The 23,255-nt window shown below is 33.6% G+C and overlaps 3 protein-coding genes across 6 annotated transcripts; all 3 read right to left on the minus strand.

The window, feature by feature from the left end:
- Positions 1 to 271: 271 nt before the first annotated feature.
- On the minus strand, positions 272 to 1,221 carry LOC113847647 (pentatricopeptide repeat-containing protein At5g46100-like). The gene is made up of 2 exons (XM_027476876.1): positions 959 to 1,221; positions 272 to 473 (listed from the first exon to the last, which is right to left on the minus strand). Exons 1-2 carry the CDS (start codon positions 1,219 to 1,221, stop codon positions 272 to 274), a joined length of 465 nt encoding a protein of 154 aa, XP_027332677.1.
- A 2,588-nt stretch (positions 1,222 to 3,809) lies between these two features.
- On the minus strand, positions 3,810 to 4,759 carry LOC113847660 (pentatricopeptide repeat-containing protein At5g46100-like). The gene is made up of 2 exons (XM_027476891.1): positions 4,497 to 4,759; positions 3,810 to 4,011 (listed from the first exon to the last, which is right to left on the minus strand). Exons 1-2 carry the CDS (start codon positions 4,757 to 4,759, stop codon positions 3,810 to 3,812), a joined length of 465 nt encoding a protein of 154 aa, XP_027332692.1.
- A 5,937-nt stretch (positions 4,760 to 10,696) lies between these two features.
- On the minus strand, positions 10,697 to 22,897 carry LOC113846349. Of its 4 annotated transcripts, none has more exons than XM_027474496.1 (6): positions 22,750 to 22,812; positions 22,069 to 22,197; positions 16,206 to 16,549; positions 12,234 to 12,329; positions 11,354 to 11,413; positions 10,697 to 11,205 (listed from the first exon to the last, which is right to left on the minus strand). In XM_027474496.1, the coding sequence occupies exons 2-6, from the start codon at positions 22,169 to 22,171 to the stop codon at positions 10,999 to 11,001; spliced, it is 810 nt and encodes a 269-aa protein (XP_027330297.1). In that variant the 5' UTR covers positions 22,172 to 22,197; positions 22,750 to 22,812; the 3' UTR covers positions 10,697 to 10,998. The 4 variants fall into 4 exon arrangements, with proteins under 4 accessions (XP_027330297.1, XP_027330294.1, XP_027330295.1 ...); XM_027474493.1 differs by having other exon boundaries at positions 10,739 to 11,205; positions 22,069 to 22,181; positions 22,750 to 22,897; XM_027474494.1 differs by having other exon boundaries at positions 10,739 to 11,205; positions 22,069 to 22,178; positions 22,750 to 22,857.
- Positions 22,898 to 23,255: the final 358 nt, after the last annotated feature.

The following is a 23,255-nucleotide window of genomic DNA, read 5'->3' on the forward strand; positions in this document are numbered from 1 at the left end:
AAAAACTGCTACAGTGATTTGTTAATTTTTCAATGTTGCTACAGTAACTTACTATAGCATTTTGACAAATCTAGAGGACTGTGCCAACTGAATTTGAAAACTGAGACACAAAAAAATGGTGCCTACAAATTTTAACTAACACCATCCAATTTTGACTAACATTTGGCGTAGAACCTTCTCTGCTGGATCATTCATATTATTTTCAAAGAGAGCACGAAACAATTATTTCAAAAGTTATTGCATCCGGAACGCATCCATTGTCTTTCATTTTTTAGCACAAGGATAATGCTTCATCAATCATGCCCTGTTTACCAAGACCATTGATCATAGCATTATATACCGTCACATCCAGGGAACAACCTTTAATCAATAAATCTTTAAAAATCTCCTGTGCTTTCTTCAGTCTTCTACAAAGTCCATCAACAAGTGTGGCGTAGGTATAGACACTAGGACAAATGCCCTTCTTTACAAGACTGTCGAATAATAAAATTGCTACGTCTGCATTATTATTCTTGAATAAGCCGTCCATTATAGTATTTAAAGTAACTATGTTTGCATGTAAACCCCTTACATGCATTCTACCAAAGAGCTTCCAAATATAACAAATGCAAAACCTTTCATCAGGCAATTGTAAGTCTGTATATCTGGAACAATCCCTTTGCAATGCATTTCTTCAAAGAGATTCAACGCTTCATGAATCATTTTAGCCTTACATAATCCATTAATCAAAGTGTTGTAGCTTGTTACATCAGGCTTTACATCAATTCGCATCATATAATTCAATAAATATTGTGCACTCTGTATTTTATCAACCAAGCAATATCCCTCCATTAATGAATTAAAAGCGACAACATCAGGTTTCATATCTTCTTTGTCATCACAGCAAACATATTTTTAGCTTCTCTCGCATTTCTATTCTTACACAAGGCAATAATCCATATGCTTAACGTCTGAATACCTGGTTTTGATGCTTTTTGATACCATTTCGTTGAACAAAGCAACTGCTTCTTTCACTTCACGCAAAAGACAAAGGCCATGTAGCAGTGTATTATAGGTGATTTCGTCCGCATATATATTTTTGGAAATCATTTCTGAAAAAAGATCCAATGCCTTTGTCACACGTGATTCCCTGTTGATAATTACATTGTAGACATCAGGCTGTATGAAACGTCCTTCAACCAGTCTAAGCAGCTCTTGTTTCCTCTGCTTTACAGAGGCCATTTGCTAGTGTCGCATAGGTGATGACGTCAAAAACAAATCCACGTAATTTCAGCTTGTGGTGAAGATGGAGTGCTCTTCTGACATTGCCACTATAACATAGACCATTTAAGAATGTATTGAAAGTGATGATATTTGGCTAATAACCCAGCATGATGACTCTCGCCAATACCGAAGATGCCAAGGTCATATGACGCATTTTTGATAAACTATCGATAAGGCAATTAAAGGTAACAATGTCTGGTTGAATTCCCATACTTTGCATTTTTTGAAAAAGCTGAATAACAGCGACGAGATGCCTATTCCTTTTACAATGTCCCAAAATCTTGTTATATTCAAAGATGGAGGAGAAAGGATTACGCAGCATGTTATGGAATGACTTAAGAATAATATGCAGGGGAATGGGCGAAGAGCCAGCGGCAGAGTAAGGTTTGACAAGCGCTGGATATCTTAACATTGAGGAAGAAAATATTCTTGCCGCCATTGCCATGAGTGTGAAAATCGGTGAGTGAGTGTGAAAAGATTCCCGCGACCTTTCCTATGAAAAGGAGACGCGTGGCTAACAGACTCAAATGGCATGCTCATGCTCACCGCGTCCTTTTCCATCCATCATTCAATTTAACAAGATTTTGGACGTACGTGCAGGTATGGCTCGATCTTTTTATGTTCACGTAGATTTGATGATAATTTCCTTATTAATTTGCTTTTCTAGATTTTCATTTAAGATTGTTTAGTTTCACTGATGGTGTGTCATATTGCATGTTCTAGAAAGTGGGCTATACACATAACTTCTCAGTGCAGATACTTCTTACAATTTACGGCTAAAATCTATTGCAATCGACTCAAAAGAAAAGAAATTTGAGTATAACAGTGACAATAGTGAGACCAAAATGACGTGGGAAGTCTCATACACCATTAACTGGTTCAAAAGAGCCTATTCCTTCAACTTTGCATTGGGTATCATTAGCCATCAAGACAATACCACCATTAACTGGTTCAAAAGTGGTAAATAGATCCCTATAAGCACACATGTGGTATGTGCATGCAGAGTCAAGAAGCCACTTATTTTTGCTTCTCTTGTCAGAAGAGACAACAGATGTCATAACATCTTCATCAGAATCAGTCTCAATATTAGCAGCTTCAACAGGTTGTTTACCTTTTTCTTTCTTTTGTTTATTTTCTTCTTTTTTCTTTAAGATAAAACAATTAGAAATGTCATGCCCATATTTTTTGCAATAACGATAGGTAGTGTTGGATTTTCGTCCCCTAGATTTGGATATACTCTTTTTGTAACTAGTACTCCCTTTTACTTGAGTTCTACCTCTAACACTTAGACCCTCACCCTTGTCCTCAGAATGGATTTCAAGATCAAATTTTTCTTTGGACAATAAATTAGATTTAACATCTTCAAAGGATAAGGTGTCATTATTACCATACAGCATAATTTCTTTGAAGTGTTTGTAGGTAGAAGGTAAAGAGACAACCAACAAAACAACTTTATCTTCATCATCGATTTTAATATCGATATTTTGCAGATCCATAATAATAGAATTAAACTCATCAAGATAAGATTGAATGGGTGTACCTTCTATCATACGGAACGTATATAATCGCTCCTTGAGACGAAGCTTGTTGGAGAGGCTTTTAGTCATATACAAAGTTTCCAACCTTAACCACAATTCCGCAGTGGTGGTTACGTCTGCCACTTCACGTAGAACCTCCTTGGACAAGTAAAGTTGGATTGCTGAAAGCGCCTTTTCATCCAACTCATCCCATTGCTCATCGGTCATGGAAGCCGGTTTTTTAACTTTCCATCTAAAGCTTTCTTTAATCCGTTCTGAGTGAGAACGGTTCTCATTTGAACTTTCCAAATAGAAAAGCTAATCTTGCCATCAAACTTCTCAATGTCAAATTTTGTAACGGTAGACATTTCTAATTAAATAACTGCTCTGATACCACTTGTTGAGGTATCAATGCAATGCGGAAGACTGGATCAAATTTAATTAGAAACAAAGAGAAGGAAGAGAATAATGGAGACAAGATTTTAACATGGGAAAAACTCCAAATCGGAGAAAAAACCCACGGACAACAACAAACAAAATAATTCCACTATGTAAAAGGGAGAGTACAAGAAGTCCTCTAAAATTATGAGGACAAAGAGTAATAAATCTCTCTATTTTTTTCTCTTAATAAACACTCTCTCAAAATGGAATAAGAGTTACAAAATAACACTCACAATTTTCTCTCAGTAATTTTTTCTCACTGATCCGTGAACAATGTGCCTCGCTTCCTTCGTTAATTCGTTGCCTTTTATAGGCAAAAAAACTGCTACAGTGATTTGTTAATTTTTCAATGTTGCTACAGTAACTTACTATAGCATTTTGACAAATCTAGAGGACTGTGCCAACTGAATTTGAAAACTGAGACACAAAAAAATGGTGCCTACAAATTTTAACTAACACCATCCAATTTTGACTAACATTTGGCGTAGAACCTTCTCTGCTGGATCATTCATATTATTTTCAAAGAGAGCACGAAACAATTATTTCAAAAGTTATTGCATCCGGAACGCATCCATTGTCTTTCATTTTTTAGCACAAGGATAATGCTTCATCAATCATGCCCTGTTTACCAAGACCATTGATCATAGCATTATATACCGTCACATCCAGGGAACAACCTTTAATCAATAAATCTTTAAAAATCTCCTGTGCTTTCTTCAGTCTTCTACAAAGTCCATCAACAAGTGTGGCGTAGGTATAGACACTAGGACAAATGCCCTTCTTTACAAGACTGTCGAATAATAAAATTGCTACGTCTGCATTATTATTCTTGAATAAGCCGTCCATTATAGTATTTAAAGTAACTATGTTTGCATGTAAACCCCTTACATGCATTCTACCAAAGAGCTTCCAAATATAACAAATGCAAAACCTTTCATCAGGCAATTGTAAGTCTGTATATCTGGAACAATCCCTTTGCAATGCATTTCTTCAAAGAGATTCAACGCTTCATGAATCATTTTAGCCTTACATAATCCATTAATCAAAGTGTTGTAGCTTGTTACATCAGGCTTTACATCAATTCGCATCATATAATTCAATAAATATTGTGCACTCTGTATTTTATCAACCAAGCAATATCCCTCCATTAATGAATTAAAAGCGACAACATCAGGTTTCATATCTTCTTTGTCATCACAGCAAACATATTTTTAGCTTCTCTCGCATTTCTATTCTTACACAAGGCAATAATCCATATGCTTAACGTCTGAATACCTGGTTTTGATGCTTTTTGATACCATTTCGTTGAACAAAGCAACTGCTTCTTTCACTTCACGCAAAAGACAAAGGCCATGTAGCAGTGTATTATAGGTGATTTCGTCCGCATATATATTTTTGGAAATCATTTCTGAAAAAAGATCCAATGCCTTTGTCACACGTGATTCCCTGTTGATAATTACATTGTAGACATCAGGCTGTATGAAACGTCCTTCAACCAGTCTAAGCAGCTCTTGTTTCCTCTGCTTTACAGAGGCCATTTGCCAGTGTCGCATAGGTGATGACGTCAAAAACAAATCCACGTAATTTCAGCTTGTGGTGAAGATGGAGTGCTCTTCTGACATTGCCACTATAACATAGACCATTTAAGAATGTATTGAAAGTGATGATATTTGGCTAATAACCCAGCATGATGACTCTCGCCAATACCGAAGATGCCAAGGTCATATGACGCATTTTTGATAAACTATCGATAAGGCAATTAAAGGTAACAATGTCTGGTTGAATTCCCATACTTTGCATTTTTTGAAAAAGCTGAATAACAGCGACGAGATGCCTATTCCTTTTACAATGTCCCAAAATCTTGTTATATTCAAAGATGGAGGAGAAAGGATTACGTAGCATGTTATGGAATGACTTAAGAATAATATGCAGGGGAATGGGCGAAGAGTCAGCGGCAGAGTAAGGTTTGACAAGCGCTGGATATCTTAACATTGAGGAAGAAAACATTCTTGCCGCCATTGCCATGAGTGTGAAAATCGGTGAGTGAGTGTGAAAAGATTCCCGCGACCTTTCCTATGAAAAGGAGACGCGTGGCTAACAGACTCAAATGGCATGCTCATGCTCACCGCGTCCTTTTCCATCCATCATTCAATTTAACAAGCTTTTGGACGTACGTGCAGGTATGGCTCGATCTTTTTATGTTCACGTAGATTTGATAATAATTTCCTTATTAATTTACTTTTCTAGATTTTCATTTAAGATTGTTTAGTTTCACTGATGGTGTGTCATATTGCATGTTCTAGAAAGTGAGAACGAGAATGAGAGTAATTTTGCAAAGTTAATATATTCATGGCAGGGACTAATTTGACAATATAAAAAATTTATAAATTAAATATTTAAATAGGATGTCATAATTTGATTGGTTGTTTATTGAAGGGTTACCCTTTAAATTACAAGTTAATATTTTCTTGGTAAGGACTATTTGTTAATTTATGTAAATATTTAATATTTATTATATTTTAAATATATTTTTTTTTCAATTTTTTTATCAAATTCTTTTAAACAAATAATATATCTATATCTATATATATTTGTGTAAATTCACTAAAAATAACTGCGTAAATGGATTAAAGGATCAAATTTACCGGTGCATAGGCTGATTTATTATTAGAACAAAATTTAAATATAATTTTGTAAGTATATTTAGTACTTCTCAGAAGTGAATTTATTTATTATTTATTAATATTATTTATTTAAATTTTGCATGTTCCTTTTAATTCCAATATATATATTTTTTAAGCTCTACCATTTCTATTTATCTTTTAGTTTTTAGTGTTCTCGATCGTGTGATTTTTAGAATAAGCACACGTTCTAGATATGAAAGGAATCAAATTCACAAAAGTAGATAGGTTATTAGTATACTCGAATCAAACAAATTAAATGGAAGAATCGAACAAAAGAAAAGGCACCACCAGAGTCATTCTTCAGAAGACAGAGAACAGTGGAATGGAAAATATATAAGTTGAAGAATTAGATGCCACCTAAATCAATTAATTAATCTGCGGAAGATTAACGCTTCCCTTCCATTATTTACAATAAAAAATTCTGTAATCTTTGTATTTATATATTTGCCATACGAACCCAAAATGCAAAGCACAAGGACGATTTGATTATTTCAAGTGATGAAAATTTGACCAAAATAATCCATTTACGTTCTTCGAGCTGTACGTACGTGCAGGTATGGCTCGATCTTTATATGCTCACGTAGATTTGTTGATTATTTCTTTACTTTCCTTACCATGTTAATTTACTTTTCTATATTTTTATGGATATAGATTTTCACCAAAGATTGTTTAATTTCACACTGATGATGTGTCATATTGCATGTTCTAGAAAGTGAGTTATACAAATATACACAAATGGGAAACAATCACGTTGGCTATCGTCTTCTCAGTAACGCAAATACTTCTCACAGATTACGACTGGGAAAAGGTGTTGTGATTGACTCAAAAAAGGAGGAAGAGTATAGCAGTGGCAATAGTGAGACCAAAACGACGTGGGAAGTGTCATACTCGGGAGAAGATGGGTTAACTTGTACACTAACCTTAATCAAGTGGCAATAGTGAGACCAAAACGACGTGGGAAGTGTCATACTCGGGAGAAGATGGGTTAACTTGTACACTAACCTTAATCAAAACCATCAAACGACGTAAATTTCAAAGAAATCTTTGGGAGGAGTGCTTAGATATCGAAATCAAAGACCGTATAAATAAAGATTTAAATTCATTTCACGATATAGCACGAACAACTGAAGCTGGTCTTCTTAACGTGTCTAGTAGTACAGCCGAGCATCCCACCTATGAAGCTGATGAATTGTTTACAAATACGCCCTCCTGTTTTTTCGTTCTAGAAAAGAATACTCATGGACGTGCTGATGTTCTTACGGAAACGAGTGTTTTCATGTATGGGAGTGGAACTAGAAAGGGTCTAATAGTTAGGGAGTGGAAGAAAAAGAGAGGGGATGAACAACCTTTTATGGGGACCGTGGCGCATTATTATATCAACAACTTGGGTGGAGATGTTGGTCTCTCTGTGGTGGTGAAGATCAGAGTGTCAAATTATGATGGGCATTTGGAATTTGAAGTGGAAGGTCCTGTGCAACACCCTACTTCTGCATTATCTTACATGTTTGAAGAAGCATATAGCACCCAGACTTGGAAATCTACCATGTGTGCTCATTGTGCTGCTATTCAGAATCAGCGACGTAGCAGCATGTTCTGGCAATCTGAAAATGAAGATAGTGACAATTTTTCAAGGACTAGACCCCAAAGCCGCTGGCAAACCTCTTCGAGTGTTCTTGCTAATGAAGGTGCTATTAGGGGTAACAACAACGGCAACTTCAGCGTGAATAAGCTTTTCTTGAGTGGAAGATAATTTAATTAAGGTATGGCAGTTTTTTTTTAGCACACAATAATTTCATGTTTGCGGAAACTCAAAGTTGTTGCACTCTCTGCAATATGATTTCTGTAACAAATGATCATCCGTTCTTGGGGTGCAGTGTACGTATCTTATCATATTTAGAGGAGACTGCAAATCGCTTTACAAGTAATGTCTGATCACGTTTTGTGCAATACATCGGATGAAAATAAAGTTGAAGGCATAAGATGTTAGTGCGTTGGTGTGTTTAGACCAGCATTTTGTAATCTTTAAGTTTGAATAAATTTGATATTGTAGACTTAGTTTTATTTAAAAATCAGTTTAACATGATATAGTTTATGTTTAAAATTTTTATATTAAAAGTATATTTGTAATAAAATTTAGTATGAAATTTTCAATAATTCAACAAAAATGTTACCATTTACAATTTATCATGATAAGTTAACTATATTCAAGAATGGTCAAACATAAATTTTTTTTTATATACAATCACGTTAGGAAATAAACATAATTATATAAACATCAATTGTAATAATTAGGCTATTTGAATCCAACAAATGGAAGAATCGAACAAAAGCAACAGCATCATTGGTATGAAAACTATATGCGTAAAGGATTATCATCGCTTGTATAGCCTATTTTTGAAGTGTAAAGGTGAAAGGAAGAGAAACAAAAAAAAGTAAAAAGAAAAATATTATATGATAAAAAAATTCATATTAGTGTTAACAATAAATAAAAGAGCTTATTAAACAAGAGGTCATGATTTTAAATTATTTAAGATTATTAGACAAATAGATTACTTAAAAAACATACAGTATATCCTCTTGGATAGAGGCAAGACACTTAATACAGTTGGGAAAATCTGTGGCCATTGACTCAATAGGACAAAAATAGTGTATTATAAAGACAGGTGAAATAGAAACGACGTGGGAAGTGTTATACACCGCAGAAGATAAGTTAACTTTACGTACACTCACCTTAATCAAGACCACTAGAGGAGATGCATTTGACAAAACGTTAGATGATTAAAGACATGCATTTCTGTGTTTTGTCTTGATTATTATTAAAAAAAAAAACTAAAACGTTAGATGATCATAATTCTATCAAACCATTTACCTTTTGGATTACTTTCGAGTTTATTAGAAGGAGAATGAACGCACATCTATACATCCAACTCGTCACTTCTCTCAGATTCACTACCTATCGAGTTACTAATTTCCAGCACCTCTTTAATCTACCCACGGTGACAGTCGATCATTTCATTGATAATGGAATGTAAATAGGACTAATCTAGAAAGGATAGTTTTAAATTAAATTAGTAGGAGTGGGTGTGTCTTACGATTCGTCTTGTAAAAATTTTAACTTTACAACTCTTTATATACACATATAATTATTTAATTATGGTTTGACAAAAGTTTGTAGTTTAAGAAATGAAATATCTAGCTTATTATTACTGTAATTAAATATTTATTTAGAAATTTTATCAAAATTAACTTAAGTTTTATCATAACTTAAATAAATAACTGAAATAATATAATATAGTAAAATTGAAATTTTCACTTATCTAAATTATGAATTAGACCTTCATATTCAAGTTTTAAAATAATTTATAAAATGTGATTTGTATTTAAAATAAGAAAAAAAAATATCTCCATGTTACGATAATTTAAAGTTAACATTTTAAGTGCTTTCTTAATATTAAAACAATAAATTTCTTTTTCACGAATAAAATAGATTTACTTTAAATTAAATTATATTATAATTCATAATGTTATATAAGAAATGTTAGTAATACATTTTCTCTAATATATTCTTTATTATTAACTAAAATTTATTAAAAACTAAAAAAATATGAAAAAAATATAATCTTAAAAATAAAATTTACGTAATTTTTAATAAATTTTAACCAATTCTAAATATGCTATAAAAAGTGTATTACTAGCATTATTCAATGATTTATTATAAAACTTATGTTATAAGATCTAATGCACTCTTAGATCAGCTCACTCCGAATTCAGAGTATTATATGAATTTGCGCATCACTTATGCTACACTTTTTTTAATGAACAGCTCTATAATTTTTACACCATGGCACACACAAACAAAGAATAGGAAGTAAAAGAGACTGAACAAGTTTGAAGACCAAAAGCAAAGAATCGTGCTCTTCTTCTATCACTTCTTCTTTGTTTCTTTGCCATATTTGAAAAAGAAAAAAAAACTATTAAAAATATCTTGTTTACCTTAAATCCACCATAATCTACTATTAAAAAAAAAGATGGGTAAAGGCATCCTAATTAGTTCTTTAAAATCTATCATAAATGTTTTATTCATCGCATCATACTCATTACAAACCATTGATTGTAACTTACTCATAATACAAGACAAACAAAATGACTTCTGATAAGTGACCGATCACATAGGTGACACTAACAACATAAAGTTTCACAGAATGACCAGTAATAGTTGAATTATAGTCCCCATATTTCTACAGCTTTAGTGCAAAGATCAACTTGCAGTTTACGATGACAATTATGTAATCTTCAAGCAATACTAGCATTTAAAATATTAAATCAGACTAGATGGTGAACTAAACCAAATTAACCTTGAACTAATTCAACCAAGAAACTAAAGAACCATCAGTTACTTTTCTGTATAACACAAAAAACCAAAACAAAAATGATTGAAACAAACAGTTATACTAATCCAGCAAAGTCAATTAAAAATGATAATATTGTGACAAAAGACCAGTTTGAACTCACAGTTTTTACTTAATAACTTGAATTCATTCACACTAAATTTCAAATTTAAACACTTACCCTATTTAATAATATTTTGTATAATACAAAATTAATCAATTTAACTGTAAGTTTAAAACTTGTCAACAGATCTTGAGTCACATATACACTACATATCAGGTGAGAGTTTTTTTCTTTTTTATGAGAAAGAAACAAATTTTGATAATTAAATCTCATCATGAATTGGTCAAGATTAAAACACCTAAGTCATGTGAATTGTTAGTGTTCAAGTTTAACAGTGTCAACAATTCCTAACTCTATATATATTACTAGTTTTATCATTGTAAGACCAATGAATCATGAGTTACTGTATTTATCAAGTCAATTGATAATCTAATATTTAAAACATTGGATACAAGTCAATAATTCCACTTGGCTTTAGAAGTAGAATGTTGTACAAGTATAAACTCCGCAACCACCTTATTAATCAAGGTCTACCAGCAAAATCAATAAATTTCAAGAGCTCCTGAACAAGGAGAAAATAAAATTTAAAAGATGAGATGATGCTACTTCAACCCAACAGCATAAGTATTTTTATCAATGTTTTAAACGTCGTCTCCTTCCATATGAAGTTCTGCATCCACGTTCCTAGTCGTAGTACTCCGGTAGGCGTAGTCTTCATCAAGACTCTCCATAGTTCTCCCAAAAAGAAATGACTTCGTACCCATTGTTGTAAAGGGCATCAAGCCAAATGCTCGAGCAGTTTTAATTTCCCTGGCAACCTTCCTTTGAGCCTTTGCACTAATGCCAGTCTATTCAATGAACAAGAAGAAACACTTGTTAAGATCCCACATTTCGAAACAAGTAACGAGTGCAGTGCCAATTCTGAAACACCCATTATTTATTTTATCTCCATAATCCTTCATTCTTACAAACTCAACACAATGCTTTAGGACTTACCTTGCTTCTCTTGATAATAATTCCAGCCTCTGTTATGAAGTTTGCCAGGAATCTAACATTCTGCGTAAAAAAAATACTACTAAGAGCCATTCCAAAAATAGCATAAATGATGAGTTTTTTTTTTAATTATCAGGAGAGAAGTGTAAATCATAGCCTCATTATCAAGAAGAAACAAACGCTGAGTCTACGACAGCTAAATAGAGTCGTCACGAATATTTTTCCTCACCTTCATCTGCCTTCATACACACTAATAAAACTGAATCAACAAAAACCAATTATAACTATAGCACAAGATAACAAGAAACTGGCAAAACTTTTAGGCATGAATTGCATGTGAAAAACTTAATCTGAAATTCACACAATTTTAAAGCAATACCAAATTGGCTCTAAGATCTAAAGACCTATTCAGAGTGTCGTGGGTCAAAGCAACTGAAAGGACAACTCTTCACCTTGTTCAAATGAATCTGCAATCTATACCAGTTATCCTTTGTTTTTTTAGGGTAACATAAACAAGATATCTATCTTAATACTAATAGATATGGGAGAGGCCAAGATGGTATGAGTTAAGGTTGAGTAATTCATAAATCATTTCAAAAATTTGTAAAATGAAAATATGGTGAGCACGGTACACAAACAACCTAACCATTTCTATGAGATATTTATGACAATTATCACGTGTTTTCACTCACTACCAGTTTATCTATCGCCAATGACAATGCAACAAACCACTTAAGAAAATTTTTGTTATAAGATGTGAAAGTGTCTCGATAAGAAATGAAGGGCGAAGTGAGAGTTTTATAATTCATGCAAGTGACCAATGATATGTATAATGTATATAGACACATCGTTATAAAGGAACTACTCTGACACAAGTGCTAACCCTGAAATCTGCTTGACTAAGAACTTCTTTGGTGGTTACTACAAATTCATCCCTTTTGGCAGGTTTGCGTGCACCAGGTTTTGTAAGATCCAGAGCCTGTATAAAGATAGATTTTGCACGGATCAGAAAACCAATAGATACATATCTCAAAATAGACATTAACAGAGTAAAGGTCTAAATACCAAACAGTGAATAGGATATCGTAGTCCTAGTTGTTTATAGCATAACAGAAAAAACTGATGATAGATTCAAAGGCATTTAACAACATCATTGGTTAACCATACCATTGAATGAATCTGAATAATACGTGTTGTGTATATTTTATTTCATGTAATTTAAATCCTTCAATACAACATACTGAAATTATCTGTCAAATATTATCACCAGACTTTTAAAGTAAGAGACAGTACCACTAATTCTGTCCAGCCACCTAAAATTATAAAAAAAGCTGCAACACACAACTTTTCTTTTGTGAAGAAAATCAGCAAAAAGGTTGGATATGAGGGTTAAAATAGTTGAGGATCACACATGAGCACACCCATTCAAACTTTCTCTAGTGCATATCCTTGCAAAAAAGAATTTTCCCTTATATTTTCAATTGATACAACGATAAGAACCTTGGAAGAATCACACCACAAAAAGCTAGTTGTTGTATTTGGAGAGTCCAAGGCCTTATAAAAACATTAGAGTCTCATATTTCCAGTGTGGGACTTAATTCTCATACCTTGCAATTGGATCCTAATATACAATCAATGAAGATACCTCAAATGGTCCTGGATGCTTCCTCTATCAAGCAATGACGGCCCCAGCTCAATATAAGACCAGCCAGAATTTAGATCTAATTTTTTTATGGCATATCATATGAATAGAATATAGATTTAGAAATAATGTATCTATTATGGGCTAATTCTGTGCTTTATATTATTATGTAATTACAGTAATGACTTAAAATCCTTGTATTCAACAATGTTACCATATATATTCTCGGCTGTGTAATTGAGACAAAACTCTTAATCTGTCTTTTGTTTTTCTCTTGTACTCAACATGACATTAGAACCTAATGAGAGGTAATCCATATCCATGTTTATTGGTGGACTCCGCCAGTGCAATTTTCTGTTTAACACAAATCAATAACTCTTAAGTTACAGAATTAATCACAGAAGATGTATAAGGGTGTCATATTAAAGTGGTATCAGAGTTGTTCTTTCAAGTAAGGTTGAGGGTAGGGTCTTATTATGTTCAAGCTGTGTTGTCTCTGTGTGTGTCAGTTATTTCAAAGGACAGTAGTTACTCGTTCATACTGATTGATTTGTTACTTTTAGGCCCTGTTATAGTACTATTTAGGAGTTACTGACTTAAGATAGACAAGAACCGATAACAGGAAGAACCAACGAAGCAATTGTGGACGTCTTAGGAAGGATGGATGATGTTCTCCACAGGTTAAACTGAGGTCATCCTGGAGAAAACCCTGAATACCAAGGACTGCCCAAGTTTCAAAGGAAAAACGCACCTCAATTTAACATAAGTTACAACCTTGATGGAGCAGAACTCTAGACGTCAGAGATAGAGAAGATTTTCTGAACAATGGCATGCACTGATAAACAAGTAACTTTTGCTACATTTATGCTAGTGGGAGAAATAGAATATTGGTGGCATAATACCCACAGACAGTCAGAGATTTAACAAAGAGAGATCAGTTGGAAAGTGTTCCGAAAGAAATTCACAGGTAAGTATTACCCTGATTCTGTGAAACAGAAAAAGGACTTCGAATTCCTAAGCTTGTGGCAATGAAACATGTCAGACGGAGAATACGCAGCCAAATTCAAGGAACTGGCAATGCACTCGAATTACTATCAGTATCATCCCTACAAAAGCTGGAAGTGCATAGAATTTGAGGACGGATTAAGGGCTGAGCTAAGCCATATATATCATCTGAAAATTCAAGATTTCTCAACTTTGATCAACAAATGTAGCAAGCTTAAAGAGAATCAATGAAGGAGAGAAGAGTGAACCTGTCCTTATGGACCACAAAGGAACAAGATGAAAAACCAGCATTATTAGGTCCCATGAATCTAAGGGGACAAGTCCAGCCCAACTGAGTCATGGATTGGGAAATTTTATAGTAGGAGAAATAAGAAGGGGCAGAATGGGAATTAGAGAAAAAAATTAGTTATGAAGACCAGGTTGACGTGTAATGTTTCTTATAAGGGGAGAGAAGAGAGAGAAGAAGTCAGTTATGCTTTTCTGCTGTTAGTAGTGGGCAAGGGTGGGCAAACCTTGTAGGAGCTGTGCTCTGGGTATTGCAGGAATCTTTTCTGCAGTATTTTCTTTTGTTAGTAATACTTTTTTACGTCTTTGATTTGGTCTCTGATGCCCACATCAAACAAAAAGGACCATCATCCCCGTCATATTCTTCCTGCAGAAAGCCAAATTTACTAAAGGATTGCCCTAAGAAGACTATCAAATGTTTCCAATGTGGGAAACCAAGACATACTTAGTGCATATAATTCAAGCGATTCTAAGTGTGATTCAAGGTCAAAATCAGTACACCTTGTGATCGGTACCAATGCTCCAGCAATTGTATCTAATTGGAATATGAATTCTACAATTCTTGTGATACTGATAACCATGGTTATATATGTAACAAACTTAGTGCATATAATTTATAAGCTCCAGCTTGAGGGAGAGTGTTAGAAGTAACATATATAGTTTTACAGGTTGATACCACAAATTGAGGTAACAAATAACTATAAATTAATGTATTTAAGACTCTTAAGGTATATAATATTCTCCATCGTGCAATTGAGACAAAATTCATCACATAACTCTCATTGTCTCTCTTATTCAACAAATGTTACTATTGGCCTTTCAACGAAGGTGAGAACAATAATGCAACATCTTTTCAAATTGACAACCATTCTTACACTCCATCCATGATTCATAGCAAAAGTTACTTCTGTTATTTCAATAATCATCTATTCCTAACACATGTTGGCTACAACTCAACACTAACCCTTGGTGTCCTAAATGCAGTTTATCCCCATCTGTACTCCCAGTGGTTGTCACCTGTCACTCATAATAGTTATTAGTCAGATGTTGTAGTGATATCGTGCCATCATGACACATTGAGGTTAGAGCTGCTATAAACTTCAATTCACAAAGCATTGTTACAGCAAGTTGTGTCATGGTTTTCAGCCAAAAACACAATAATCATGACCATTCACAGCTCTCCCGCTTCTTGAAGGATAAAGGGCCACCGCCTCCAACCCTAATATATTTATAGTTTTGTCATTTCCCCAACATAAAAGGTGTCAAAAAGTCTGAAACCTCAGCCATTCCTTTCCAACCACTATTCACATGCTTCTATATTGTCCACCCTCATGAGCTCAAGCCCATTGATTACCAGCAGTATTTCCAACTGTTCCCAACATTTCCTAACACCGACACACTAGTTACTAGTCTCTTTCTACTCAACTACAATCATGCACTTCCTGGACCACCACTCACTCTGTTCCCACCCCTATTGTGGCTTACAAATCTTGTTCAATCTTTTTTCACACTCTTCTCTGCTACTCAACCACCTATCATTCCAATTTTTTACTGTAACTTATTTGTTATCGATGTCTTTAATTTTGGATAACTTTTTTTTAAGCATTTATAAATACATAGTATTAGTATAAATTATTTATGTTGGAGATCTATAATCCCAGTATAAAGACCTTTGTGCTATCTGCTATTTCATTGATAACTGTGCTGCCACAAACACTTGTCATTATATTTAATAAAATACCACCCATCAAACATCAATGTATAATTTATCACTGCATCAAACATCAATTCTGACAATAAACCATATGGTGCCCTCATGTCGAGAAAAAATTAAATGTATATACACAAACATAAAAAAAAAAATTAAAGTGAAATATAGAAACAGTGATAACCAAGGAAATTAGGAAATGCTATTCAACTTACCTTTATATCATATGTTGAACCAGGAGGAAAGTTGGCATCATATCGAAAAGCATAATCTTCTTTATCGACTTCATCCGGATCAAATTCAAAGTAGGTGGCAGCTTGCTTCAGTTTTCCATCCATTCCATCAGATAATGTGTCATAACTTTCTTCTAGATCATGCATAAACCCAGAACTATCACCATCTACTGAACCAGGTCTATCTCGAGCTTTTCCCTGTCGATAAATCCTTTCAAGAATGGAATCAAATTGGGAATTTTGCACAGGAACTTCACCAAATATTTTATGCTCAAACTCCTCAGGCGACTCTGACTTGTTATCCTGGTGATTAACAGTCCTATTATCTGCTCATTGGATTAGAAGATCTTAAGGATTAATAAGTATGCTCCCTGACTGAGAGACAGCAATAGAAAGAACAAATTTGAAAATCCTAACCACAGAAAGACTAAGCCCATTATAACAGAAAACATGGAATTCTCATTTGATTAACACTTGAACGCATAGAGTTTGATATATAACATTTCCGTTCCTACTAACAATCAATGTTATCAGTGGCAGATGGCGGCTTATGGCGTAAACAAAAAAGTTTGACATAAAGTTATGGCCACTGCACGGCAGGTTATGGCGGATATAATAAAATATATAAAAAATATTATAAATCACAGAAATTTAATATAAATGCTCAAGAAATTCTCAAGATTACATCGTCGTCATTCCAAGTAACACTGTAAAAGAGAAAAACACTTCAGCATGGATGTTATATTAAACAAAAAATGCTAAACAGAACTTGAACAGCAAAACAAAGGATGAATAACAAAACAGAAAGCAAGAATGATCAATGAATAGTAAAATAGAGCTCAAAAAGAAAAGCAAAATAGATGCCGGAAAAGCTGATTTCTCTGGTGAACAAAAAAGCAGAGGAGACACTGAAAAAAATATTTTTCAGCAAAATGGAGTAGGTGAGGATTGGAGAAACTACCATGTTGAGGTTTTAACTTTTCGTACAAAGAGGAAGAGTGTGGAGGAAGATGAAATATATGTTTTATCAAGGGTAAATGACCATCTACCCTTAAAAATAATCAAAACCGTGCGTTTTTTGGAACTGCACAACAGCAGTGTTGAAATACTTATTCTTAAGTAGAAACCCCAAAATCTTGTTAAATTGAATGATGGGCGGATAAGGTCGCACATTGAGCATGCAATCGAATGAGCCTATAGCCTCCATAGCCTCATCAAAACTGGTAATACATGGGGAAGTGGCAACGGCCTCATGAACATTGGGAATATATGGGGAAGGAAGCATATTGAGCATGCTATCGACCGAGGCAAGATCATGATCAAGGTTGTGAATAAATGGAGAAGGACACATACTGAGCATGCGATTGAATGAGGCAACAGAGTCATGAACACTCTGAATCAACAGGAGATGGCGCGAAGAATGAGTGTGAAGCTTTGCAGAGTAAGAACCATGAAAGAGAGCATATCTTAACATTGTGAATGACATCTTCTTCCGTTTATCCCAAAATTGAAACAGGTGAAAGAATGGGTTTAGACTTGCGATTTCAGTGGATTGAGGGATGAACGAAAGTTACGAAACGCGTGTACTGTGTATAAGCTGCTGCTTCCTCTGTTCCAGGAACATAAAAAGTATAGGTTAAGACTTTAAGCTTATCCGAGGAGAGCAGAGCAGTAAGGAAAAGTCAGCATGGCAAAACTGAAGCCCTAGCCCACGTGTGAGAGAGACAAAAAGTTTTGTGAATAAAAAAAAAAAAAATTCACGGTACCCTTTTCTAGCTAAAAGGGTACAATACCCTCTTTAAATTTATTAAATTTAAATTTATATTTAAAAAATATATATTTACTAATTAATTCTTAAAAAAAATTATTTATTATTGCTAAATAATTCTTTAATTTTTAATTTTAGGTTTTACAGAAAACTTTTTCACTCTACTATCAAATTTCTATTAAGAAATTTTTATTAGAAGGAAAGGGAAAGTCACGAGGCTTATCAAAAAACTAATATGATAAATTCAAAAGTAATACAAAAGATAAATGGTTTGATAGAATTATGATTATCTAACATTTTAGCTTTTTTTAATAATAATCAAGACAAAATATAGAAATGGTGAATAAAATTATAAATTAATTTGATAATGAAACTATACATTAAAATAAAGAATTTTGTATAACAATGTAATAGAACAACCACACATTAAACATAAATGCATGTTTGTTTATTTATTATCATAATCTTGATTATAATGCCATGCTAAAGACTTGTTTAAGACCCTATACACTTGGTACCACATTATGCCTTTTCATTCTTTAGTTTGTTATATCCCCTATGTAACGTAATATAAATTTTAATGAATTTAAACTTTATTTTTTCGTGCAAAGAGGAAGAGTGTGGAGGAAGATGAAATATATGTTTTATCAAGGGTAAATGACCTTCTACCCTTAAAAATAATCAAAACGGTGCGTTTTAAAAAAAAAACAGAAAAAGGTTTCTTCCTTTCCACAGAATAGAAACCCAAGCAGCCCAATAGAACAAAAGAGAAAGATATCTAAGCAGACAGAGAGAGTTTTCAGCAGAGAGAGAAAGAGAAAAATCTTAGCAAAGAACAGAGAGAGAGAGATCAGCAGAGAGCAGAGAGAGTGAGATCGCACGGAGAAGAGAGGAAAAAACCTTAACTTTAGGGTTGAGTTGTCTGAACCGGGTCAGGTTGCTAGCCCAGACTCGCAAAAAAAACCCATTTTCTACCAAAAATGTCATATTTCCGCCACGCCACTCTACCATGGTGCCGCCATAACTATTTTTTAACAACACTACTAACAACAACAATCAAACCTTACCCACTAGGTGAAATATGCTACATGAATCACACTTATTATTATTATTATTATTATCACTAAATTTCTTTTAATAATTTCTTCTAAAATTCTTTTGGTTCTTCCTATACCCTATTTTACCAAACTAAAAGCCATGCTATCTACTCTCCTCACTTGTGCTCCCAACAGATTTCTTAGCAGTGTTCTTTCCTTGTAATTGGGGTTTATCCTAATTCTTCTTAATAAGATACCTAGTTTCTATCAGTGGTATCAAAGCTCCAATCTTGGAGCTGTGGGTGCATCTTGAAGTTGATCCAAGAGGTGTTCAGGTCAGCAAGAATGCAGAAGTAAGTTCTTGAAAAGTTCAAGAGAGTATATGTGGAGATACCAGAATTTGAAGGAACAGAAGCCTATTGGTGATTGATTAGTGTGGAGTATCACTTTGAAGCCACAGCAATAGTTGAAGAAGGAAAAATACAAAAGGTTGGCAAGGTTATGCTAGGACATGCTTTTGTTTGGTGGTTTGTGTGGAAAGAAGATAATCAAAGTGCATCATGGTGGGACTTTGTGAAGGCTTTGCTCAAAGAATTGTAGCTTGAATATGACCCAAATCTACCAGTTTCCATTGAAGATCAAGGTTCTTTGGTGCAAGAAAATAGAAGAGAAGATGAAGTCTTAGAGAGAATAGAACCAACAACTCAAGGGCAAGAAACAAATCCAAGAAAATTACAAGAATTTGGAGAAATCCAACAAAAGCAACCCAACAAAATTGAAGACAAAGTAGTAGAAAACATAAACAAGAATGAAGTTTTTGAGTTCAAGAATCATAGTGGCAGATATGATAGAGAGATGAGTGCTTCTTTGAGTTGCAAAGTGAAGGCAAGAATTGGGGGAGATCCTATGTTTGGCATGAGGAGAGAGCCAAGGACTAAACCAACAACAACGGTGAAATTTTTGGGTTTGGGCAGTATGATCAATGCACCATAGAACCAAAATCTTAAAGCGGAGGATCTTAATAAGGGAGCTGTGAGATCTTAGTCTAATTACAGAACCTCTGATGCTCTATTTCAAGGCCAAAAATAACACAGAAAACAGAACACTAAGGGAGCATAATGGTATTCACATGTTTATGTTTGACCCAGGAGGAGTGGAAGTTGCCTTATCATCATGCTTTAAATAGAAAAAACCCCACTAGAACTTCGTTTTCCAGCTACTATAGCTATTCACCATGAAGAAAAGGTAAATATTTAGAAGGAAAGTATTGTAACCCACATTAGTAGTTACAATATGTTAGTTACCCATTAGAAGTTAGTTATAATATGTTAGTAAGTTAGCTTGTCTTAGTTAATTAGGCATGCTGTCCATAAATAAGTAGAAGGGATTGAAGAGGGAGATCTTGCCAATTGTACGAATTAGGGCCTTTGGCTTAGGAGGAGCAGCCCCTCAAACAACTGCAGTATTATCCCTGTAATTAGGGTTCATCCCTAGTTCTTCTTAATAAGATACCCAATTTCTATCAGATTGTTTATAAGAATTTGCAATTTTGTTAATTGTCAAAATTGAACGAGTACGATACAGATCAAGATATTCAGTGTCCTATAGATTCTTGCAGTTACAGTTAGGACATACACAGACCGAACTCTGTTATAAAAGATTTTCATACTGTTTAGTTACATCTCAGCACCAATCATTTACAGTTTGAGAATGCGCAAAAGACAACTGACACAACATGGATCAAGAAGCTGAAATTAATCTCAGAAAGAAAGTCTTACAAGTTTGCATGATAAACTGGATCAAATATACGAAAAAAATAAAGATGAACCAAGAAAAAATCTTTATTGAATAGTCTCAGTTGAGACTGAAATGCCCAAAACTGAGGAAGAATACAATGAACAAGTCTTACTGAAATTTGAACTATCCAATCGAATACCCCCTAAACTTCCCTGACTTCTATTACTAGCCTGTCAATTATTACATGTAACAGATTCAGTAATATACAATTGTCTCAACTAACTAACTGGATCGTTCTAATCTGCTAGGCCCTGGTCTATTTCTACCCTTTCTTACATAAACTTTCCTAATTGGAGTAACAGTTTGTTGGAAATTACAAAATAATAATAATTGTTCCACTTCCACTTGCAAAAGTAGCCTAGACACATTGTAAATTAATAAGTGGAGATAGAATTAATTATTTTTCTCTTGCCAATTGCATTTTGTATTTATTAGGTTTGTCGTCATCATGTAAATAAATCTCTCAAGGCTGAGTGCATTTTCATTCAAGCTTTTCACTCACAAACAATCTCTAAAATATTATCTCCTTTGATCTCAAGTAAGTTCTGAAGTAGGCCTTAACTCAAGGCCCAACCACAGTGACAGGAAAGGAGGATCAAGTGTATGGGGGAGGTAAAAGTCAGTTATAGTGAGAAAAGTAAATATGATTGGTTATACATATTTGTTTTGCAGTAAGAGGGACACACTGAATAAACTTAACAGCTTAGTAGTTTGAAGCCAAGGATTGTCATCTTTTGGCTAGGGAGGTTCAGTTCTTATACTACTGTGTCATTACCAAAACACATACTATACAAGTAACAACTCACACATTTTATCCTTAACAATACATACATGGAAATGTAATCGTAAAAAATCGGTTCCTTGAGAGTTGAGACAATGTTTGTTTATCATCATTTACAGTCACACAATAGCCAGATTCCAAACAGAGACCTTTACTTGGTTAAACTACAACAGTTGAAGCATTAAACAAATTAAAAGACATTCTACCTACAAGCCAAAACTTTCCCATTTTCAAATATGGTAAGAGGCATTTAGCACACAACTGACAAACCTCAGTATCCCTTTTGGTTCACTAGCAAACTTTAAATCACAAGAAGTAAAGCATAAAACATTCACAAACTCAAACTTCTCGGAAACCCAACTTGTAAATAGTCAAATTATCAAAACAAGTTATTAATATCAGCAACAATGCTAACAGGCAGAGCAATGTTTAAAATGGAGACAATGAAACAATACCAAGAACCTGTAATTCTCCAAGTGGAGAGACTTCTGAGCAAATGGGCCTGATGAAATCGATGTGACAAATTGCCACTTAATGACCTGACTGCAACTGAAAGAATCTTCATTTTCTTCCTACTTCAAACAAAGAAAGCTTGAAGCTGCTAATTTATAAGCTGTACTCACTGGATTTTATAGTAGCTAAAAACTTAACAACAAAAGACAAATTACAAAGGGAAAAGATCTAAATTATGATACCCAAAAACCTAAAATTTTCCATTTAAACTTGTAGAATGTCTCAAATATTTCCCTATTCAAGAAAATCGTATTACAAAATTTCAAAAATAAATAATAGCCTTCAGTTATAAGATCATTCATCATACATATGTTTATACGTTTAAGACAAAACCACATACACTTTTCAAATTTTACAAACAGTAAATATGGTTACTTGCAATGCAATAAACATAAAAAGTTAATTATATTGCCCTTACAAGCATTAAGTTCTTAAGAAAGTAATAAACTTAATTGTTTGGATAGAATAATCAAATTCCATTAATTGTTAAAAAGCTATGTTTGGAGAAAGAATCAAGTTCTTAAAAACGGAACCACCATTGGCAGTCATTAACAACCGCAGACAGAACCATAACAAGAAGAGATTGACATCAATAGAGAGAGATTAGAGAGAAATCGCAAGAGAGATTACCCGCACGCACGCGAGAGAGAGGAGAACAGGGAGAGGCTAACAGTTGCTATAGGGTTTAGATGTAAGGAGAGACTCTTACAAGCCGTGGATTTTCAGTAAAACTAATTTATTTAGTCGTGCAGGTATGTTATTATTGTATAGTGGCAGCAGATCAGCAGTAGAACAAAAAATAATAATAATAATAATAGAACTACTAGTAGGTTGTTGATAAAAATAAAATATAATGTCAGAATAAATAAATAAGTTAACATAAATAATAAATGATGAACAATATTATGTATCATAAAAAAATATATAAAAATAAAAATAATTTGATAATATTAATCTTACATATAATAATATTAGTATTTGACTATAAAATTTAAATATTAATATATTTTTAAAGTATATCAAATAATAAAGAATAAGAACTTATACTTTTCAAGTTATATCTACTAGGTTTATAAATTATAAATTCTAACATATTTTAGAACACATATTTAATTATAATAAAAAGTTAAGCCAGT

Source organism: Abrus precatorius, unplaced genomic scaffold (assembly GCF_003935025.1).
Source record: "Abrus precatorius isolate BTA unplaced genomic scaffold, Abrus_2018 Scaffold8, whole genome shotgun sequence".
In the NCBI taxonomy this organism is placed as follows: Eukaryota; Viridiplantae; Streptophyta; class Magnoliopsida; order Fabales; family Fabaceae; genus Abrus; species Abrus precatorius.